This window comes from Notechis scutatus, chromosome 1, assembly GCF_049901735.1.
Source record: "Notechis scutatus isolate UNSWTSFEM ecotype Mainland chromosome 1, rNotScu1.2, whole genome shotgun sequence".
NCBI lineage: Eukaryota > Metazoa > Chordata > Lepidosauria > Squamata > Elapidae > Notechis > Notechis scutatus.
In genome coordinates, this window is record NC_142009.1 from 109,517,570 (window position 1) to 109,535,832 (window position 18,263).

Genomic DNA, 18,263 nt, shown 5'->3' on the forward strand with positions numbered 1-18,263 from the left:
AAGTATATCTTTTCATGTGGCAATACTGAAGAAATGACACTTGGCTACAATGTAAAGTAGTGAGTATACAGCTTGTATAACAGTGTAAATGTGCTGTCCCCTCAAAATAACACAACACACAGCCATTAATGTCTAAACTGCTGGCAACAAAAGTGAGCATACCCCTAAGTGATAATGTCCCAATGGAGCCCAAAAGTGTCAATATTTTGTGTGGCCACCATTATTTTCCGGCACTGCCTTAACCCTCTTGGGCATAGAGTTCACCAGAGCTTCACAGGTTGCCACTGGAGTTTTCTTCCACTTCTCCATGATGACGTCATGGAGCTGATGGATGTTAGAAACCTTGCAAACCTCCACCTTCTGTTTCAGGATGCCCCACAGATGCTCAGTAGTGTTTGGGTCTGGAGACATGCTTGGCCAGTCCATCACCTTTACCCTCAGCTTCTTTAGCAAGGCAGTGAAGGCAGTGGTCGTTTTGGAGGTGTGTTTGGGGTCGTTACCATGTTGGAATACTGACCTGCGACCCAGTCTCCGAAGGGAGGGTATCATGCTCTGCTTCAGTATGTCACAGCATATGTTGGCATTCATGGTTCCCTCAATGAACTGTAGCTCCACAGTGCCGGTGGCACTCATGCAGCCCCAGACCATGACATTTCCACCACCATGCTTGACTGTTGTCTTTGTACTCCTCATCTGGTTGCTGCCACACACACTTGACACCATTTGAACTAAATAAGTTTATCTTGGTCTCATCGGACCACAGGACATGGTTCCAGAAATCCATGTCCTTAAGTTTGCTTGTCTGCAGCAAACTGTTTGTGGGCTTTCTTGAGCATCATCTTTAGAAGAGGCTTCCTCCTGGGACAACAGCCCTGCAGACCAATTTGATGCAGGATGTGGCATATAGTCTGAGCACTGATAGGCTGACCCCTCACCCCTTTAACCTCTGAAGCAAAGTTGGCAGCACTCATATGTCTATTTCCCAAAGCCAACCTCTGGATATGACACTGAGCACAAGCACTCAACTTCTTTGGTTGACTATGGTGAGGCCTGTTCTGAGTGGAACCTGTCCTGTTAAACCGCTGTATGGTCTTGGCCACCGGGCTGCAGCTCAGTTTCAGCGTCTTCGCAGTCTTATTATAGCCTAGGCCATCTTTATGCAGAGCAACAATTCATTTTTTCAGATCCTCAGAGAATTCATTGCCATGAGGTGCCATGTTAAACTTCCAGTGACAGCATGAGAGAGTGAGAGCAATAACACCAAATTTAGCACACCTGCTCCCCCTTCATCTCTGAGACCTTGTAACACTAACAAATCACATGCCATCAGGGAGGGAAAACGGATACTTAGGCCCAATTTGGACATTATTACTTAGGTGTGTATTCACTTTTGTTGCCAGCAGTTTAGACATTAATGGCTGTGTGTTGTGTTATTTTGAGGGGACAGTACACTTTTATACAAGCTGTATACTCACTATTTTACATTGTAGCCAAGTGTCATTTCTTCAGTGTTGTTGCATGAAAAGATATACTTAAATATTTACAAAATGTGAGGGGGGTGTACTCACTTCTGTGAGATACTGTGTGTGTGTGTGTGTGTGTGTGTGTGATATATATATTATCTCTCTGTCACACAAACACACATATTTGGAAGTGGCTTAGGTAAACATCTGTCTGATTCACTGGGATATAAGAGGAGGGTTGGTCAAGCACAATCAGGCTTGCAGGATTCTGTTATTACACCCTATCTCAAATATAGTCTTAGTTTTCCTGTGGACCTTATACCTGGATGCAGCAGAAAGAGGTCTAAATCTCCCTGAATGCATCTAGGCAAGTGTTTAAAACAGAGTCACTTATTTATTCACATAAGCAGTCTACAGCTGGGAGGACAGCTGTGTTAATCTGTCATAGCCAAAAATCAATTTTCAAACCAGCATATTTTATTTAAATATTTTAATAGGTGGTTTAAAACAACTTTTCCTCTGCATCAGTATCTAAGGTTTCTGTAACCCTCAGTTGGCTATAAGTAGTGCTGTGGGCTATTGGAAAAAGTTACAGGGCAAAGTAAATTTAGTGGGGCAATTTTCAGTTTTCATCTATATGTCATCATCTGTAAGACAGTGACTTTATGCTGTGAAATTCCAAGAAAAATTCTGTCACCATTAACTTAGTAGATTATTTTCTTGAGAGAAGAAGAGAGACCAAGTTAATTTGTGTCCTGTTTAAGCCATTGTTCAATGATGTTTATGTTGGCTTTAATCATTTATTTCATTTATTCACATATTTATATGTCCACACAACTAAACTATGTGACTGTGGGTGGCGTACAAAAAGACAAAAAAGAAAACATAGTTAATTCAAGATGGCATAACTCATTAAAACATGCTAAACCCTAAAATCACAAACAGAACTGTAAATTTCCGCAATTCACCCACAGGGGACTCAGCTCAATCTGGCATCAAAGACCCCGTGAACACCCAGGTCTTAATTACCCAGCTAAAGGTCTGTAGAGTTGTAGCCTATTGTATTAAATTACTGTAATAAAAACAATCCTCTTGTTCAGCATTCTAGATCGTGGTAAATTTTAGGAAAGCAAAATCTCTCTTTGACCATGGTATTTTTAAAAAAATAATATTTTTATTTGATATAACCATTATACCCTTATATCTAGACATTACAATACATTTTTGGAAATTGCTTACTAGTACTGGTATTAGGATTAATAGCATGTTTAAATCATGTTTAAACTGTATCAGCTTATAATTATGAATAACTTGCTGCATCATTGCTGTAAGCATTTGTTTAAAGTGAAAAGAATAAAATCAACATCATATGGCATGGTTTTTTTAAATAAATTTTATTGTTTTTTAAGACGAACATAGACAAACAAAACATAAAAACATCAAGCCATCTTCCATATACATACATACAGTATGTCTGTTGGTTTACAAATTGTTTTGTGATTCTACTTCGTAGTCTTCAATTACAATTACATTGTATATATTCTCATACTGTCAATCAAATATTAAGTACATTAATATCATTGTTAATCAATCATTTGACTATACTATTCATGTTTTACGAGATAATTCATATTTTCCTTAATTTGTTTTATGACAGTTCATATTATCATCTCAAATCTATCCTACAATCATTTTGTAGATATAATAAAAAAATACATCTTTATATATTCATTATTTTCTAAAAATCTACATATTTCATTCCTGTGTTTTATTGTCTAACCATTGATAGAATAGATCCCAAATTTTATAAAATTGTTTATCCTCTTGTTCTCTGATTTCAAATGTCAATCTACTCATTTCAGCACATTCCAATATTTTCTTAATAATTTCCTCCTGCGATGGTATTTTCTCATTTTTCCAGTTTTGGGCAAATACAATCCTAGCTGCTGTTAATACATTTACAATCAGATATTTCAATTCTTTACTATATATTTCAGGTAAAATTCCCAATAAAAATATCTTTGGTTTCAAGTCTATATGCTTTTTTGTCATTTTTTCCAACCATGTGTGGATTTTAGTCCAATATTTTTTGGCATCCGCATAAGTCCACCACATATGGTAATATGAGCCAGGTGTCTGATGACATTTCCAACATTTTTCAGATTTGTTCTTGAACATTCTTGCTATTCTTGTTGGGGGAAAATGCCACCTGTAAAACATCTTATACAAATTTTCTTTATATGCTGTTGACATTGTCATTTTATAATTTTGAGACCACAATTTTTGCCATTTCTCTAGATCAATCCTATATCCAAAATTCCTCCCCCAAGCAATCATTGTTTCTTTAACTTGTTCTTCTTCTAGTTTAATTTCTAATAAATATCCATACAATTTTTTAATCACCTTTTCATCAGTGCCTGTCAAAATCTTATCTAAATTAGTCAGTTTATCATAGAAACCTGTTTTAGAATCTTTATCATACCTTGAATGTATTTGTGCATATGAAAACCAATTCATCTTTATACCTTGTTCCTCTAATTTTTGCATAGATTTAAGCATGTTTGTTGTTTGTAATACAGTAAAGTCTTACTAAAATAGATATTTATGCAGATAAAGTCACCTTTTAGATTCATGTGCTAAGATATAATGTGATGCATTGGTTTCTAATTAGCAAAATATACGAGCTAAATTTTACTATTTCTAATAATTAAAGTTTTCTTTTCATCGTTGGCCTGCTGGAAATAAAAGTATGAATTCCTGAAGCCAGCACAATAAACTGAGAATGCACATTTCTTCTTTTTTGCCTAGCATAAAGTCTTTATTTCATCATTAATCATAACTGATTAGTTAATGTAAGCATTTTTTTTTTGTCGATTTGTATGCTGCCTCTACTATAAAATGACTCTAGATGCAATAGAACTAAACTTCAAAAAAATTCCAAGTAAAAGCAAACAAAAGAATCTCCAAAGAGTACGTGGAACACATTGGGGAGGATAACAACAAACACAATCTCCCTTGTCAAATTAACATTGGGCAAGAGACACTTCATTATACCTCAGGATGAATAAGGGTAAGCCAGGTTTTAATGGCTTTATGGAAGCCAAAGAAGGTAGGGCCCATAAGGGTTGCTGGAGTATGCTGAATAACCCAGCTACTGGAAAGCTGGAGCCTGGAGTTACCATGTCTTCCAGATCTTACTACTTGGACAGAAAAACAGGAAAGATAGTCCAGTAGATAAAAGGATGTGATAAACTTGTCTATGTTTTGAACATTATAGAATAACCTCATAAAACAAATAAGATAGTAACTGTTTAATCTGAGGGCACTAAAGAGTAAGATGTAAATATAATGTATTTCTCACATATTACAGCCGCATTTTGTTAAACTATGAATTTTTTAATAATGGCTCATTGAATCATGGTTGGGTTCAAACAAAAGTCATGTAGCATAACATATTAAAAAGGAATGAATTCATACTGTGGTTAAGCCAAAATTAACTCTCATAACACATTACAACTTAACTCCTAGCAAACTAGGAAGAAATAAAAACTTTGTATCAAAGGAAAGGTGCAGTATGCACTCCTGAGCCTCAATTCCATTTTGCCTAATGTAGTTTTCTGAATTTGCATTGATTCGTTGTTTTTCCTCTCCAGCTCTATTTTTGTTTTTACCTGAAAGAATAATGGATCATTTTTTAAAAAGGGTTATATTCCTTTAAGCTGCTATCAATCATTGCAGGAGGTGATGAGTAATTTATGATGTCAGTCTTTGGAAACATCTCTACCAGAACATGAAAAGCTATTCTTCCTATCTGTTTTTTTTTTAATAGAAGGGGGATGAAACAATTATAGACTGTGATATCATTAATTATACTTCTGAAATGTGAATGTTAGTGCGCTATCAATAGGGATAGTTTCTTCTGAAAAACTTATAAATAAGTATGAACTTAGACAATGTCCCTACACTTGTTATATAACAATCCAAAGATTAACAATGTTTTCGTATATGTCAGTTCGGTAGTTATAGATTGTGATTCCAAGCATAAATTATTGGATCAAATGGTCTAGTGCAGGGGTGTCAAAGTTGCATCGTCATGGCAGCATCATGTGACATATTGCGACTTTTCCCTCTTTGCTAAACTGGGCATGGGCATGGCCAGAGTGTGACACATCTGGCCCATGGGCTGCAAGTTTGACAGCCCTGGTCCAGCATGATTTTACCTAGAAAATACACAATCAGAATATTAGCCAACTATAAGGAACATATTCAGAACATATAAGTTATATGACATAAAATATGAGGAAAGTTATGAGAAGAGACACTGAAACAGAACTGCAATGCCCATGTTATCAATCAAACCCCAACCAAAGAAAAACAATTGGTGAAAGTCTAAAGCCAGCAGAAAGTGGCAATTGAATGCAGGGTTTCATTACCAAGCAATAATGAATAAGGAAGATACCTCAGCCACAGATTTCAACAAGTAGAAGAAAATAATAGGAAAAAGGAAATTAAAACTAGAGATGTTTGTAAGAAAGTCAGAAACCGTGCAGGGCAATTGACAGCTAAGGTACGAATAGTCAAGAGTAATCAGGGAAGAAATTTAATTGAATAAATGAGGTTCTAGAAAGATGGAAAGGCTATAATAAAACCTCTTAAACTCGCATTATGAAATTTGAGAAATATTGTAATGAAGGAATATACAGGAATCAGCTTTACTAGCAATTAATTCAAGAGTTATCAAATAGAAGTGTATCAGATGCAGTATATTTAAAGTTGCCCGAAAAGGGAAAACATTCAATTTATCAGTCCTGCTGACTATTTAAATTTACATATTGTGGAGAGAGAAAAAAATAAGCTGCTTCATTACAGGGTGTTTCCCCCAGTTTGTTTCTGTTTGTTTGAGCTGGTAAAGCTATACTGTGAGCTTTGAAAATAGAGAATATTGTTGTTTGGATGCCTACTTACAGAAAAGCCTACAAATATTAGTATTGGAGTCATTCAAATAATTGTTCTGTTTTGCCCTTAAAAGTTTTTAAGCCATTACCCAAACTTTAATTTTATCTTGTTCATTTTCAGGACTTCACAAATTGGAAATGAATTTAATGTACCTTCATACGGATCACTGAATGGATAATAAATGGCCCTTCCTCGCTTAACAGGAGCTCTCCGTTCCTTTTCAAATGTCACTAAACAAGAAGATTATAGTGAACAATCTGCTGACATAACAGTAAGTTATTTGAATGAACGTTAAGCACAAATAGGATTTTAACATGTTGATAGAGTTAATATACATATGTCAGCTATATTATCACAAAGTTTAGGTCTCTTCCATATGTTGCATTAGAGGTTTCTTCTAGTTAAATTCATGTATTGTAAGCTAAGTTTCCTCTTGTTGAAAACAATAGGCATTTTAGGGGATGGGTTGCCAGTATCCAACAAGTTCAGAGGTGGTATTCAGCAGGTTCTAACCAGTTGAGGAGAACTGGTGGCGGAAATTTTGAGTAATTCGGAGAACTGGCAAATACCACCTCTGACTGGCCCTGGCCTCATCTATTCTCTGCCTCCCAAGTCCCAGCTGATCGGCTGGATCTTCTTTTCTTGCCCTGCACAGGAGAACGGAGCTGGAAAGCAGGTTAGTGGGGTGGGAAGGGAATGGGGATTTTGCAGTAACCTTCCCCCAGGAGTGGGGATGGAGATTCTACAGTATCCTTCCTCTGCCACACTCACCAAGCCACACCATGGCCACCAAGCTATGTCCACAGAACCAGTAGTAAAAAAAATTTTTAATCCCACCACTGAACAAGTTGATCAAGAACTCGGTGTTTTTGCCAATATTTATGAAGCAAAAGGCAAGTTAGAATAATATTACTTTAAATACAAAATGAGACTGCTCCAATCACTTACATCTCTCTTTTCAGTAAATTTAAAAGAAAGAAATTAGCACTTCTCAATTTGATACTGATGCTATCAACACCTACACATACTCTTTAGGACTAATCCTGATTTCCATTATGTCAGTATAACTCACAGTATCTCTACTATGGAGTTTTCTTTTTAAATGTCTCTAACTAGAAAGGCAATTTGGCCCTTTCTTTCTATGTCATTTGAAATAGTGCACTTACACAACTAAATCAGCCATTAAAAGAGAATCCATTCACTGAAACAAGCATCAGCAACAACTAATACAGCATAAATTGAAGGAACATACTGTACAGCACTCTAATGCATTTTTTAAAAATAATCACTTGACGGATGTCAAAGACGAGTTTGAATACTTGTTACATTTAATAATCTGGATGTACTGCTCTTCTAGCTGCCACTGCTTTCAATATAACTGGCATGGAATTAGATGGGTCCATAATGAGATTGTATTTGTGCTGATACATTTGTATGTATTCATGTTCTATTTCCTTTGGAACCTTGTCCTTTGGGAAAATTGAAAACATAATAAAAAAACCTGGTGGTGAAATGGAGAAGGATAGGAAAGGAAGAATTAAAAATGAAAAATGTCACTGGAAATTGCAATTCTGGGAGTGAGATAGGAGTTTCGTAAATAAATAACCAGTTAAATAAATAACCAGTTTCTCATAATGGAAAAGAAAAAATATGAAGAATATATTTTATATATATATATATATATATATTTTTATGGTACTTACATGTATGGTATTCAGCTTTGTTCAGTTTTGCGGGTACTTACATGTATGGTATTCAGCTTTGTTCGGGTATTTTCCCACATCATTATAGTTGTGCTTTTAAAGTTGTAGCAACATTTCGGCAGAACACAATGGTGCCAGCCAATCAAGACAAAGCCACAAAACAGACAGAAGATATTAGAAACACCAATCAAGCAGAACACAGCAAACTCCAAGACCAATAAACACAGACCAAGACTCCCAACCAATCAGGATGAAGAAAAAACCATTCTGGTACAGAAGTAGGCTAGCCCCAAATTTAAAACTGAAACGGCTGTGAAAGTCTGACTCACAGACAAACACAATACAGAAGCCTGATGATGGCAGATGAGATTCTGCTACAACTTTAGAAGCACAACTATAATGACGTGGGGAAATACCCGAACAAAGCTGAATACAATATACTAGTATACCCCCAGGGGGGGCATTGGCAACCCCCCGGCCCGAGCACCCTAGGGGACCGGCTGCGGCGCCCCTGCTCCGGTCCTTGCACTTAGCATGGGGACGCGAAAGCCAGAGGTGTTTTTTTTTTTCTGTTTTTGGGGCCCTCGGGCCAGGAATCCCCAAAAGGGGGGGGGGGGAGAGGGGAGGGGGCGCCGGAGCTCGGGCGGGGAGCGAGCCTCTAACGCCCCTCCCCACCACCCACCCACCCACGCCCACCCAGCCCTAGGGGGCTTTCCCGAGCAAGCGCGGCCCTGGCTCTAGGCCGGCCGACCGCGAGCCGAGGTGGCTCCCTCTCCGCCTCCACCCGCCCCCCTGTTCTGCGCCAGCGCGCCCGAGCAGGCGCCGGCCCTTCGGGCCTCCCGGCTGGCGCTCTCCCCTTCGCCTTTTGTTCGGACCGGGGCGCCGGCTGGTTGGGGGGCTTTCCCGAGGGGGGCTGCTGGCGCTTGCCCGCTCAGGCGCCGCCCGCTTCTTGGGCCCGGCCCGGCGGCGCCGGCGCCGCCCAGGCCGGGGCGGCGCCGCCGCCGCAGGGGAGGGCGCCAGGGGGGCCTGGCCCCCCCACCGCCACCCGCCGCGCGGGCCAGGGGAGCGGGGACCTTTCCCCCCAGGGGAGCCGCGCGGGGGCCCGCAGGGCCACCCCCGCAGGCGGCGGGCCCCGAGGGGGGCCTGGGCCAGGGGCCGGCTTGGGGGGGGGGGGGGGCGGCGGGCCCCCTTCCGGAAGGGGCACCAAGGGGCCCCCGTTCCTGAGCCCGCTCCCCAGGGGGGGCCGCCGCGCCCGCCGTCCCTTGGGGGCACCAGGGCCGCCGGCCCGCCCCCCCCTCCTCTCCGCGCCCGGCCCCGGGCGGACCCCCCCTCTTGGGTTGTGAACACCTTTATGAAGTGCTTCCATTTTTTATTTTGACCAGGCGCCCCCGGCTATCGCAGCCCAGGTTTTTTAAGCCCGCTTATTCGGCACGTATATGTTTTCTTAAGTTTTCGCGGGTACTTACATGTATGATATTCAGCTTTGTTCGGGTATTTTCCCACGTCATTGTAGTTGTGCTTTTAAAGTTGTAGCAACGTTTCGGCAGAATCTCATCTGCCATTATCAGGCTTCTGTATTGTGTTCGTCTGTGAGTCAGACTTTCACAAAACTGAAACTTGGCCAGAGGGTTCATCCAGCCTTCGTCGTTCCCTCTCTCAGCCCCAGTCCTCTTTGTCAAGAAGAAGACGGGAGACTTGCTTGTGCTGTGATTACCACCAGCTAAACGCCATCACGGTGCGGAATAGCTACCCCTTGCCGCTCATTCCAGAGTTGTTGGAGAGGTTGCGGGAGGCCACTATCTTCACCAAGCTCGATCTTCGAGGGGCCTACAGCTTGGTGCAGATGCGAGAGGGGGACGAATGGAAGACGGCATTTGGCACCCGATACAGCCATTTTGAGTACACTGTGATGCCGTTTGGGTTGACCAATGCCCCCGCAGTCTTCCAGCACCCGATGAATGATGTGTTTCGGGATATGTTAGATCGGTTCGTGGTGGTGTACCTGGGCAATATTCTGATCTGTTCCGGGTTTCGTCTGGTCTTGCAACGCCTTCGGAAGCACCAACTTTATGCGAAGCTGGAGAAATGTTTCTTCTTCCAGACTTCCATTGAGTTCCTTGGGCACATCATCTCTCCCAAAGGCATCACCATGGACCCACGTAAGGTGGAGGCCTTATGTAGTTGGGGACCCCCTCGTGGTGTGAAGGATGTTCAACGCCTATTGGGGTTCGCTAACTATTACTGGACCTTCATCCCGGGTTTTGCCAAGCTGACTGGTCCAATAACCCAGCTCCTTCGAAAGAAGGTCCCGTTCCAGTGCCCCCCCCCCGCAGCAACAGGCTTTTGAGGCCCTCAAGAATGCCTTCATCGCAGAACCCGTCCTGAGGCACCCTGATCCGCATCGTCCTTTTGTGGTGGAGACAGATGCGTCCAACGTGGCTATTGGGGCGGTGCTGTTGCAAGCCCCGGTGGATAGCGCCACTCTTTTTCCCTCGGTTATTATTCCTGGAAACTCACTCCTTCCGAACGCAATTACACCATCTGGGAAAAAGAGTTGCTGGCTATCAAGTTTGAGGCTTGGCAACATCATCTCGAGGAGGCCCGACACAAGGTGGAGGTCCGGACGGACCATCGGAATTTAGAACATTTGTCAATGGCAAAAAAGTTGAACCAGCGGCAGATCCGGTGGTCATTGTTTTTTGCCCGGTTCAGCTTTTCTGTGACCTATATCCTCAGTGGTCACAATCAGAGGGCGGATGCCCTGTCCCGCAAACCCGAGTACCTTTGCCCCGAGGACCCCCTTCCTCCGCGGACGGTGCTGCCAGCAGAACCCTTGGCCGCAGTCCAAGAACCGGTGGACTTGCGGACTCAGGTGCGAGAGATGCAGCGCCTAGACGCTTGGTCGCAGCAGAGGATGGGGGAGATTGGACCCGAAAACCCATGGGCTTTGGAGGAGGGTTTACTCAAGCATCGGGGCCGGTTGTACGTACCCACGGGACCGCTTCGAGCCCTTATTATGACTCAGTGTCACAACAACCCTGCAGCTAGCCATTTTGGATTTTTTAGGAATCTCCATCTTGTAACGCGGACTTTTTGGTGGCCTCGAGTATGGCATGATTTTCACGCCTATGTCACGTCCTGTGTACCGTGCAGGCAAGCGAAAGCTGCGACGTGTGCACCTCCTGGTCTCCTCCAACCTCTGCCGACTCCAGAAAGACCATGGGGAGCGATTTCCATGGACTTCTTGACTCATTTACCGCCGTCCTCTGGATTTACAACTGTGCTGGTAGTGATTGACATGTTGACAAAAATGGCCCACTTCATTCCATGTCGTAAATTGCCAACTGCCCGTTTGTTCTTGCAGCATGTTTTTCATCTCCATGGTCTGCCAGACAGGGTAGTTTCTCACCGTGGTGTATAATTTACAGCCCAATTTTGGAAAAGCCTGATGACTGCGTTACAGGTGCAGGTGTGCTTGTCGTCGGTGCACCATCCAGAGACTGATGGGGGGACGGAGAATGTCATTGGCATTCTCGAGCAATACTTGCGTTGTTTTGTAAACCAACGGCAGAACAACTGGGCTGATTATCTCCCTCTGGCGGAGTTTGCATTCAACAACTCCCAGCACACCTCCACCCAAATGACATCATTTTATGCTAATGTGGGGTACCATCCACGGTTTTTCCCTTTGACACTATTAGATTCCCCTGTTACCGAGACCCAGGAATTCCTTTCGGAACTTCACTCAGTTCAGCAGTTAGTTCGGCAGCAATTGATACAGGCCAAGGAAGATTACAAGTGGTTTGCAGATCGCTCTCGATGGGCAACGCCTCCGCTGGTTGTAGGAGACCGTGTGTGGTTATCCACAAAACATTTTCAGGTCAACCGCCCGATAAAGAAGCTGGACCATCGGTTCATCGGCCCATTTCCCATCGAGGCGGTCATCAATCCCGTAGCCTATCGACTGACTCTACCTCGCTCAATGCAAATTCATCCAGTCTTCCACCGTTCCCTTTTGGTCCCTGGCGCCCCTTCGTGTTATCTCCGATGTCCCACAGCTGTTGATCCACCACCTGTGCCCGGGGAAGATGGTGCAGTAGAAGGCAAGGTGGCCAGCATTAGGGATTCCCGCTGGCTGAAAGGGCGGTTCCAGTATTTGATCGAGAGGCAGGGGGATGGGCCGGAGGCCCTCTCCTGGGTGGATGCTTCCACGATCCACGCCCCGGACCTTATATGGATGTTCCATGACCATTTCCCCTTGCGACCACATCCTGACTGCCAGACTTGGGGGAAGGGCCCTGTGGTGGGGGATAGCATTGTGGCCCCGATTCCCGAGCCTATGCTGTCAGAGGAAGAAGACCTGGAAGATGAGGAGGAGGAACTGGGAATGCCTTCCTCCCCAGGACCTTCCTCTCTGGCAATGCCTTCCTCCCTGATAATGCCTCAGGTTTCATCAGACAACCGAGAGGAACAGCCTGAGATTAATCAGAAGGAAGGCATATCGGAGCAGCCCCTGACAGGGAGTAAAGAGGAAGAGTGTTGGCTTGATCCTAAGCAGCGTCGTAGGGAGAAACGTGAGCAGCAACATAGGAGGCGTGGGAGGGTCAGAGAGCGAGCTGAGTCATTGAGCCACAACCCACAGGGGATAAAAGTGGGTGTGTTTTCGGCTGGAACTTTGTACGGGACAAAGTTTGATCTTACTTCAGATTTTCTTTGGGAATGATTTTTGTGGTCTACCTTGTAATTTTCGGTGAGTAGATTTTTATTTGTTATCAGTTCGCACTTGGCAGGCAGAGCGTTTTGGAATGCCAAGGATATTATCAATTCCAAAGAATTAACTCAGTGAAGTCCGGGCCAGCTTGCCTGCCTGTGTTTGTGTGAGTTTGTATTCTTTCATCTTTTGGGAAAGAAGAAAAGTGAGACAGAACATATACATATACATGTACATGTATATGTATAATGTATACACACACACACACACACACACACATATACGCTGCTCAAAAAAATAAAGGGAACACTTAACACAGTGTAACTCCAAGTCAATCACACTTCTGTGAAATCAAACTGTCCACTTAGATAGCAACACTTTGACAATCAATTTCACATGCTGATGTGCAAATGGAATAGACAACAGGTGGAAAGCATAGGCAGTTAGCAAGACATCCCCAATAAAGGGGTGGTTCTGCAGGTGGTGACCACAGACCACTTCTCAGTTCCTATGCTTTCTGGCTGATGGTTTGGTCACTTTTGAATGCTAGTGGTGCTTTCACTCTAGTGGTAGCATGAGACGGAGTCTATAACCCAGACAAGTGGCTCAGGTAGTGCAGCTCATCCAGGATGGCACATCAATGTGAGCTGTGGCAGGAAGGTCTGTGTCTGTCAGCGTAGTGTCCAGAGCATGGAGGCGCTACCAGGAGACAGGCCAGTATATCAGGAGACGTGGAGAAGGCCGTAGGAGGGCAACAACCCAGCATCAGGACCGCTACCTCCACCTTTGTGCAAAGAGGGACAGGAGGAGCACTGCCAGAGCCCTTCAAAATGACCCCCAGCGGGCCACAAATGTGCATGTGGCTGCTCAAACGGTCAGAAACAGACTCCATGAGGGTGGTATGAGGGCCCGACGTCCACAGGTGGGGGTTGTGCTTACAGCCCAACACTATGCAGGACGTTTGGCATTTGCCAGAGAACACCAAGATTGGCAAATTTGCCACTGGCACCCTGTGCTCTTCACAGATAAAAGCAAGTTCACACTGAGCACATGTGACATACGTGACAGGGTCTGGAGACGCCGTGGAGAACGTTCTGCTGTCTGCAACATCCTCCAGCATGACCGGTTTGACTCCGTCTCATGCTACCACTAGAGTGAAAGCACCACCAGCATTCAAAAGTGACCAAACCATCAGCCCGAAAGCATAGGAACTGAGAAGTGATCTGTGGTCACCACCTGCAAAGCCACTGCTTTATTGGGGATGTCTTGCTAACTGCCTCTGCTTTCCACCTGTTGTCTATTCCATTTGCACAACAGCATGTGAAATTGATTGTCAATCAGTGTTGCTACCTAAGTGGACAGTTTGATTTCACAGAAATGTGTTTGACTTGGAGTTACATTGTGTTGTTTAAGTGTTCCCTTTATTTTTTGAGCAGTGTGTGTGTGTGTGTGTATATATATATATATATATATATATATATATATATATATATATATATATATATATATATATATATATATATATATATATATATATACACACACACACACACACACACACACACATACACACACACACACACACACACACACACACACACAATATAGAGAAAGGGAGGGAGGGAGGGGAAGAGAGGGAATGGAAATGAGAATGAAAGCTATTGTCATGCATTTGAATCTGGAAAAGTGGGGAATGGATTAGATGGTAGGAATCCTAGGCTTTTTAATTTTAAAAATTAAAAATTACTTATTTTTAAAAGGAAATATGATCTATTTTAATTTATATGCTGCCTGTCACTCTGTTTCTCGTATTTATGTAACAAAGGGCATAGTTTTGGTTTCAGCCCTTTCTTCAGCATTTTTATCATGTGACATTTGTAGAAAGAAATACAAATATATTCATAACTCTCCTATATTCTGTTTTTTATAAGGCATCATTTTTAAAATCCAGTTTTTTAACATCAATTATACATTTCTCCCTGGATATCTTAAAACAAAGGTATCAGATGTTAAATGGCAGCAGAATTAAATGCATGCATAGGCTTCTTCATAATTTAGTTACATAAGTGCAAGACAGAAATCCTGAAGTTGTTATAACTACTAGACTTTCAAGATTTTGGGGGGCAGGGAGGGTGGGAAAGGGGACTTGAATGGATAATTTGAATTTGTCCCGCATAATATGTGAAATAAAACATGTTCCCCTCAAAAATGGTGCTTGAATCTGTTGCACATATACTGTAAGGTAATTAGCCTGATTCAGAATCTATAGTTTGCAGTCATGGTTTTTCCATGAGTAAAATATTCCCTATCAATGTCATTATGAGGCAGATATTTCATTGGGGTGAGTGCATTTTTGTTAGAGGATGCAAATTCGGTTTCTTAATTTTTAGGTTTTCTCCTATTCTAAGTGATTCAAACACTGACACTGGTGTATTTAACATATGAATGCAATCTTTTCTATTTATAATTTTCATTTTTACCAAGAAACCTGACAGGGTGTACATTAAATTTTGAAGTGTGGTGAAAACTTGCATCTAAATGAAGATCAGTGGATTCAAAGAAAGGCTGACTATTGACTACAAATTATTGTGTTCATAGGATAAAAGATCCAAGTTACAAGAACAGCTGTGCAATTCGGATCTCACTTGGAAGAAAATAGTAACATTTGTGGATGAAAACACACCCAAGGAACAGCAGCAATCTATACATGGCGATTTAAGGACACTATTTCATGCTGCCAAACAAATAGGTAAGTTAGGGTTTTGGACTGGCTACAATAGCAACAAGCAGTTGACCCTTGATTTAGATAGGAATCGAAGCTTTATTTACTAAGAACATTTATATGCCCAACTCACTCTCAATGACTCTGGGAGACTTACAAAGATAAAACCCCAATACTAAAGCCAATAATTCCTCACCCTCCTGATAACAATGGTTAGACCAGCCAATTGATGGGTTCCATATAATTCTGGGGATCCCAGGCCTATTGTCAGAATCATATCTTCAGGGCCTTGTGAAATAGTGTCAAACTACGATTGGGGAGCACATTTGATTTGGCCATTCTGGGCACGATCTAGAAATCCCCACTACATTTTGTCTCTAGAGGTAGAATATTTTGCAAGAACTTAGTTACAAATAAATGTTTTTCTTTCTCCTCTCACCTTTTTGAGTTTTACGTTTTTATTAACAGTATAAAATAAACTATTTTAATCTCATTCCATTTTCATGTTTTAAAATGTCCCTGTGTGTGGCACTACTTCAAGATGTTTATGTAAAAGACATCACCCAAGTAAAATCCCATCAAAGGTAATTGTATTATGAGTAGTTCATTCATCAATTTCTCTCCCCCCCCCCACACCACTTTTGTTTTCCTATGTCCAGTGGGATCTGAGAATGGCGAAGAAGCAATTGAAAGTGGCGCTAGCTTCCTTTTTAAAATGCTTTACGCCAAGGACTGTATCGGTCGTGATGAAACTCAAGCCATTAAGCAGGTCTTTGGACCCTTTCCCTCGTCCTCTGCCACTGCAGCCTGTGATGCCACCAGTCGGATTGTTTCACATTTTACTGAAGAACAACTTGCTGCTCTTCTGCAAAGTTCTGAAGAGTTAAACAGTAACCCAAAGCTGTCCTTTGGCAGAAACATTGCATTTTCTTTTGACATGCACGATTTGGACGACTTTGAAGAATTGCTGATAAATGGTGAAAGGGATGACCAGAAAGTCATTAGCCTGGATTATGAGAAAATTTTTAATAACCAATTTGAACATTATCCGAATAACTGTGGTGAAAATTCTGACGCAAGGTCCTCTGGGAAAGTAGATGATACTTTCCTGTGGTGTGAAGTTGGGAAGTATCTGAATGATTCCCTACAAGGAAATACTTCCGGCCCAACAATGGAACATCTTTGCTGCACTTTGTATGAGATGCTTGCCTCCCATAAAAGTGGTGATGAGCTTCAGAATGAGGTAGGGGTGCACTTAACGCTCTTCTGTTGTCAACGTAACAAGCATAAATTGTTCAAATCTAATGTTTGAATAAAATCTGTTTGTACATTAGAGTTTCTCCCCTCACACACACTGCCTCTGCAAAATCTTTGTACGTTTTCGCTCAAAAGCAAAAATAGCATGAAGGTGATCTTGGTGGCTAGCATAGGAATGCACCACATTTGTTCCTTTTTTTTTGTTCCTTTGTTTTGAATGCAAATGAAGTGACATTTTGAACCAATGGAAAATGGTAATGTGATGCATTGGTATGAGAAAAATAATTTCACACCAAAGTTGCTCTTGAGTTTGTTATTCCTATCGTGTATTTCATTTAGCTGATTGAATAAGAAAATGCAGTCTTGGATTTAATTATCATATGGTTGCTCTGCAGAAACTTTCTATTCTGCTGTATAGATCGACTGCCCATACTTAGAAGAACCTTGGAAGCTGGGTGGGTAAAGCAATGACCTGAAAGGAAAATGGAATAATCTTCATTGCATGTGACGCACTGGTCCTTAGAACAACAGGGATGTAATCCATTCCAACTATGAATGTGGGGCCACAGCTGAAGAAGCTTCTTGGGTGAGAAGCAAAACGTCTTCAAAGAAAAAAAACCAGAAAGTCCAGTTGCCTCTTTAAAAAAGCACCTTTGGGACAACCATGATCTGGATGACTGAGAATCTCCATAGACATGAGGTCTAGAGTTAAAGTGCAGTTAGTACAGGTTGGGTTGAGAGCATGTCAAGCTAAAATGAGGCTGACTGCATAGTGTAGATTGGATCAAATTATTAAGTTGATTTTTTTTTTTGCCGATTATAAAAGCAAAAACTAAATGGTTGAATACAGATAGTCCTCAACTTACAACAGTTCATTTAGTGACTGTTCAAAGTTACAACAGCCTTGAAAAAAAGTGGCTTATGATTGTATTTCACACTTTCGACTGTTGCAGCATCCCCTTGGTCATGTGATCAGGATTCAGATGCTTGGCAAATGGTTCATATTTACGATGGTTGCAGTGTCCCGGGATCATGTGATCAGGTCATGTGATTTTGTGACCTTCTGACAAGCAAAGTCAATGGGCAAGCCAGGTTCACTTTACAACCATGTTACTAACTTAACAAAGGCAGTGATTCAGTTAATCACTGTGGCAAGAAAAGTCATTAAATGGGGCAAGCTCACTTAACAAAGTGACAGAAATTTGGGGCTCAATTGTGTGGCTGTAACTCGAGGACTACCTATATAAAATTCATTGTGAACTAAATAGAGTAAATAAAACAGAGTTTTAGTGGACTTTACAGATGTAGAATCACTTTTGGCTTTTCAATGACAGGTCAAGAGCCACTTTCAAAATGGGCCAGAACAAAGTCATTAGTAGGATGTCAACATTTCTTCAATTTTCTCCTCACAAACTGGAAGATATATTGGAAGGAGGAATTGGTGACAAAGC

At 42.1% G+C, this 18,263-nt stretch overlaps 1 protein-coding gene across 1 annotated transcript in view; it reads left to right on the forward strand.

The window, feature by feature from the left end:
• ASCC3 (activating signal cointegrator 1 complex subunit 3) overlaps window positions 1-18,263 on the forward strand; it is a 238,290-nt gene that overhangs the window by 3,725 nt on the left and 216,302 nt on the right. The window contains exons 2-4 of the mRNA XM_026666607.2: window positions 6,540-6,690; window positions 15,432-15,582; window positions 16,215-16,798. Coding sequence (XP_026522392.2) covers window positions 6,601-6,690; window positions 15,432-15,582; window positions 16,215-16,798 — 825 coding nt within the window. The 5' untranslated portion in view covers window positions 6,540-6,600. The remainder of the gene's footprint in view (window positions 1-6,539; window positions 6,691-15,431; window positions 15,583-16,214; window positions 16,799-18,263) is intronic.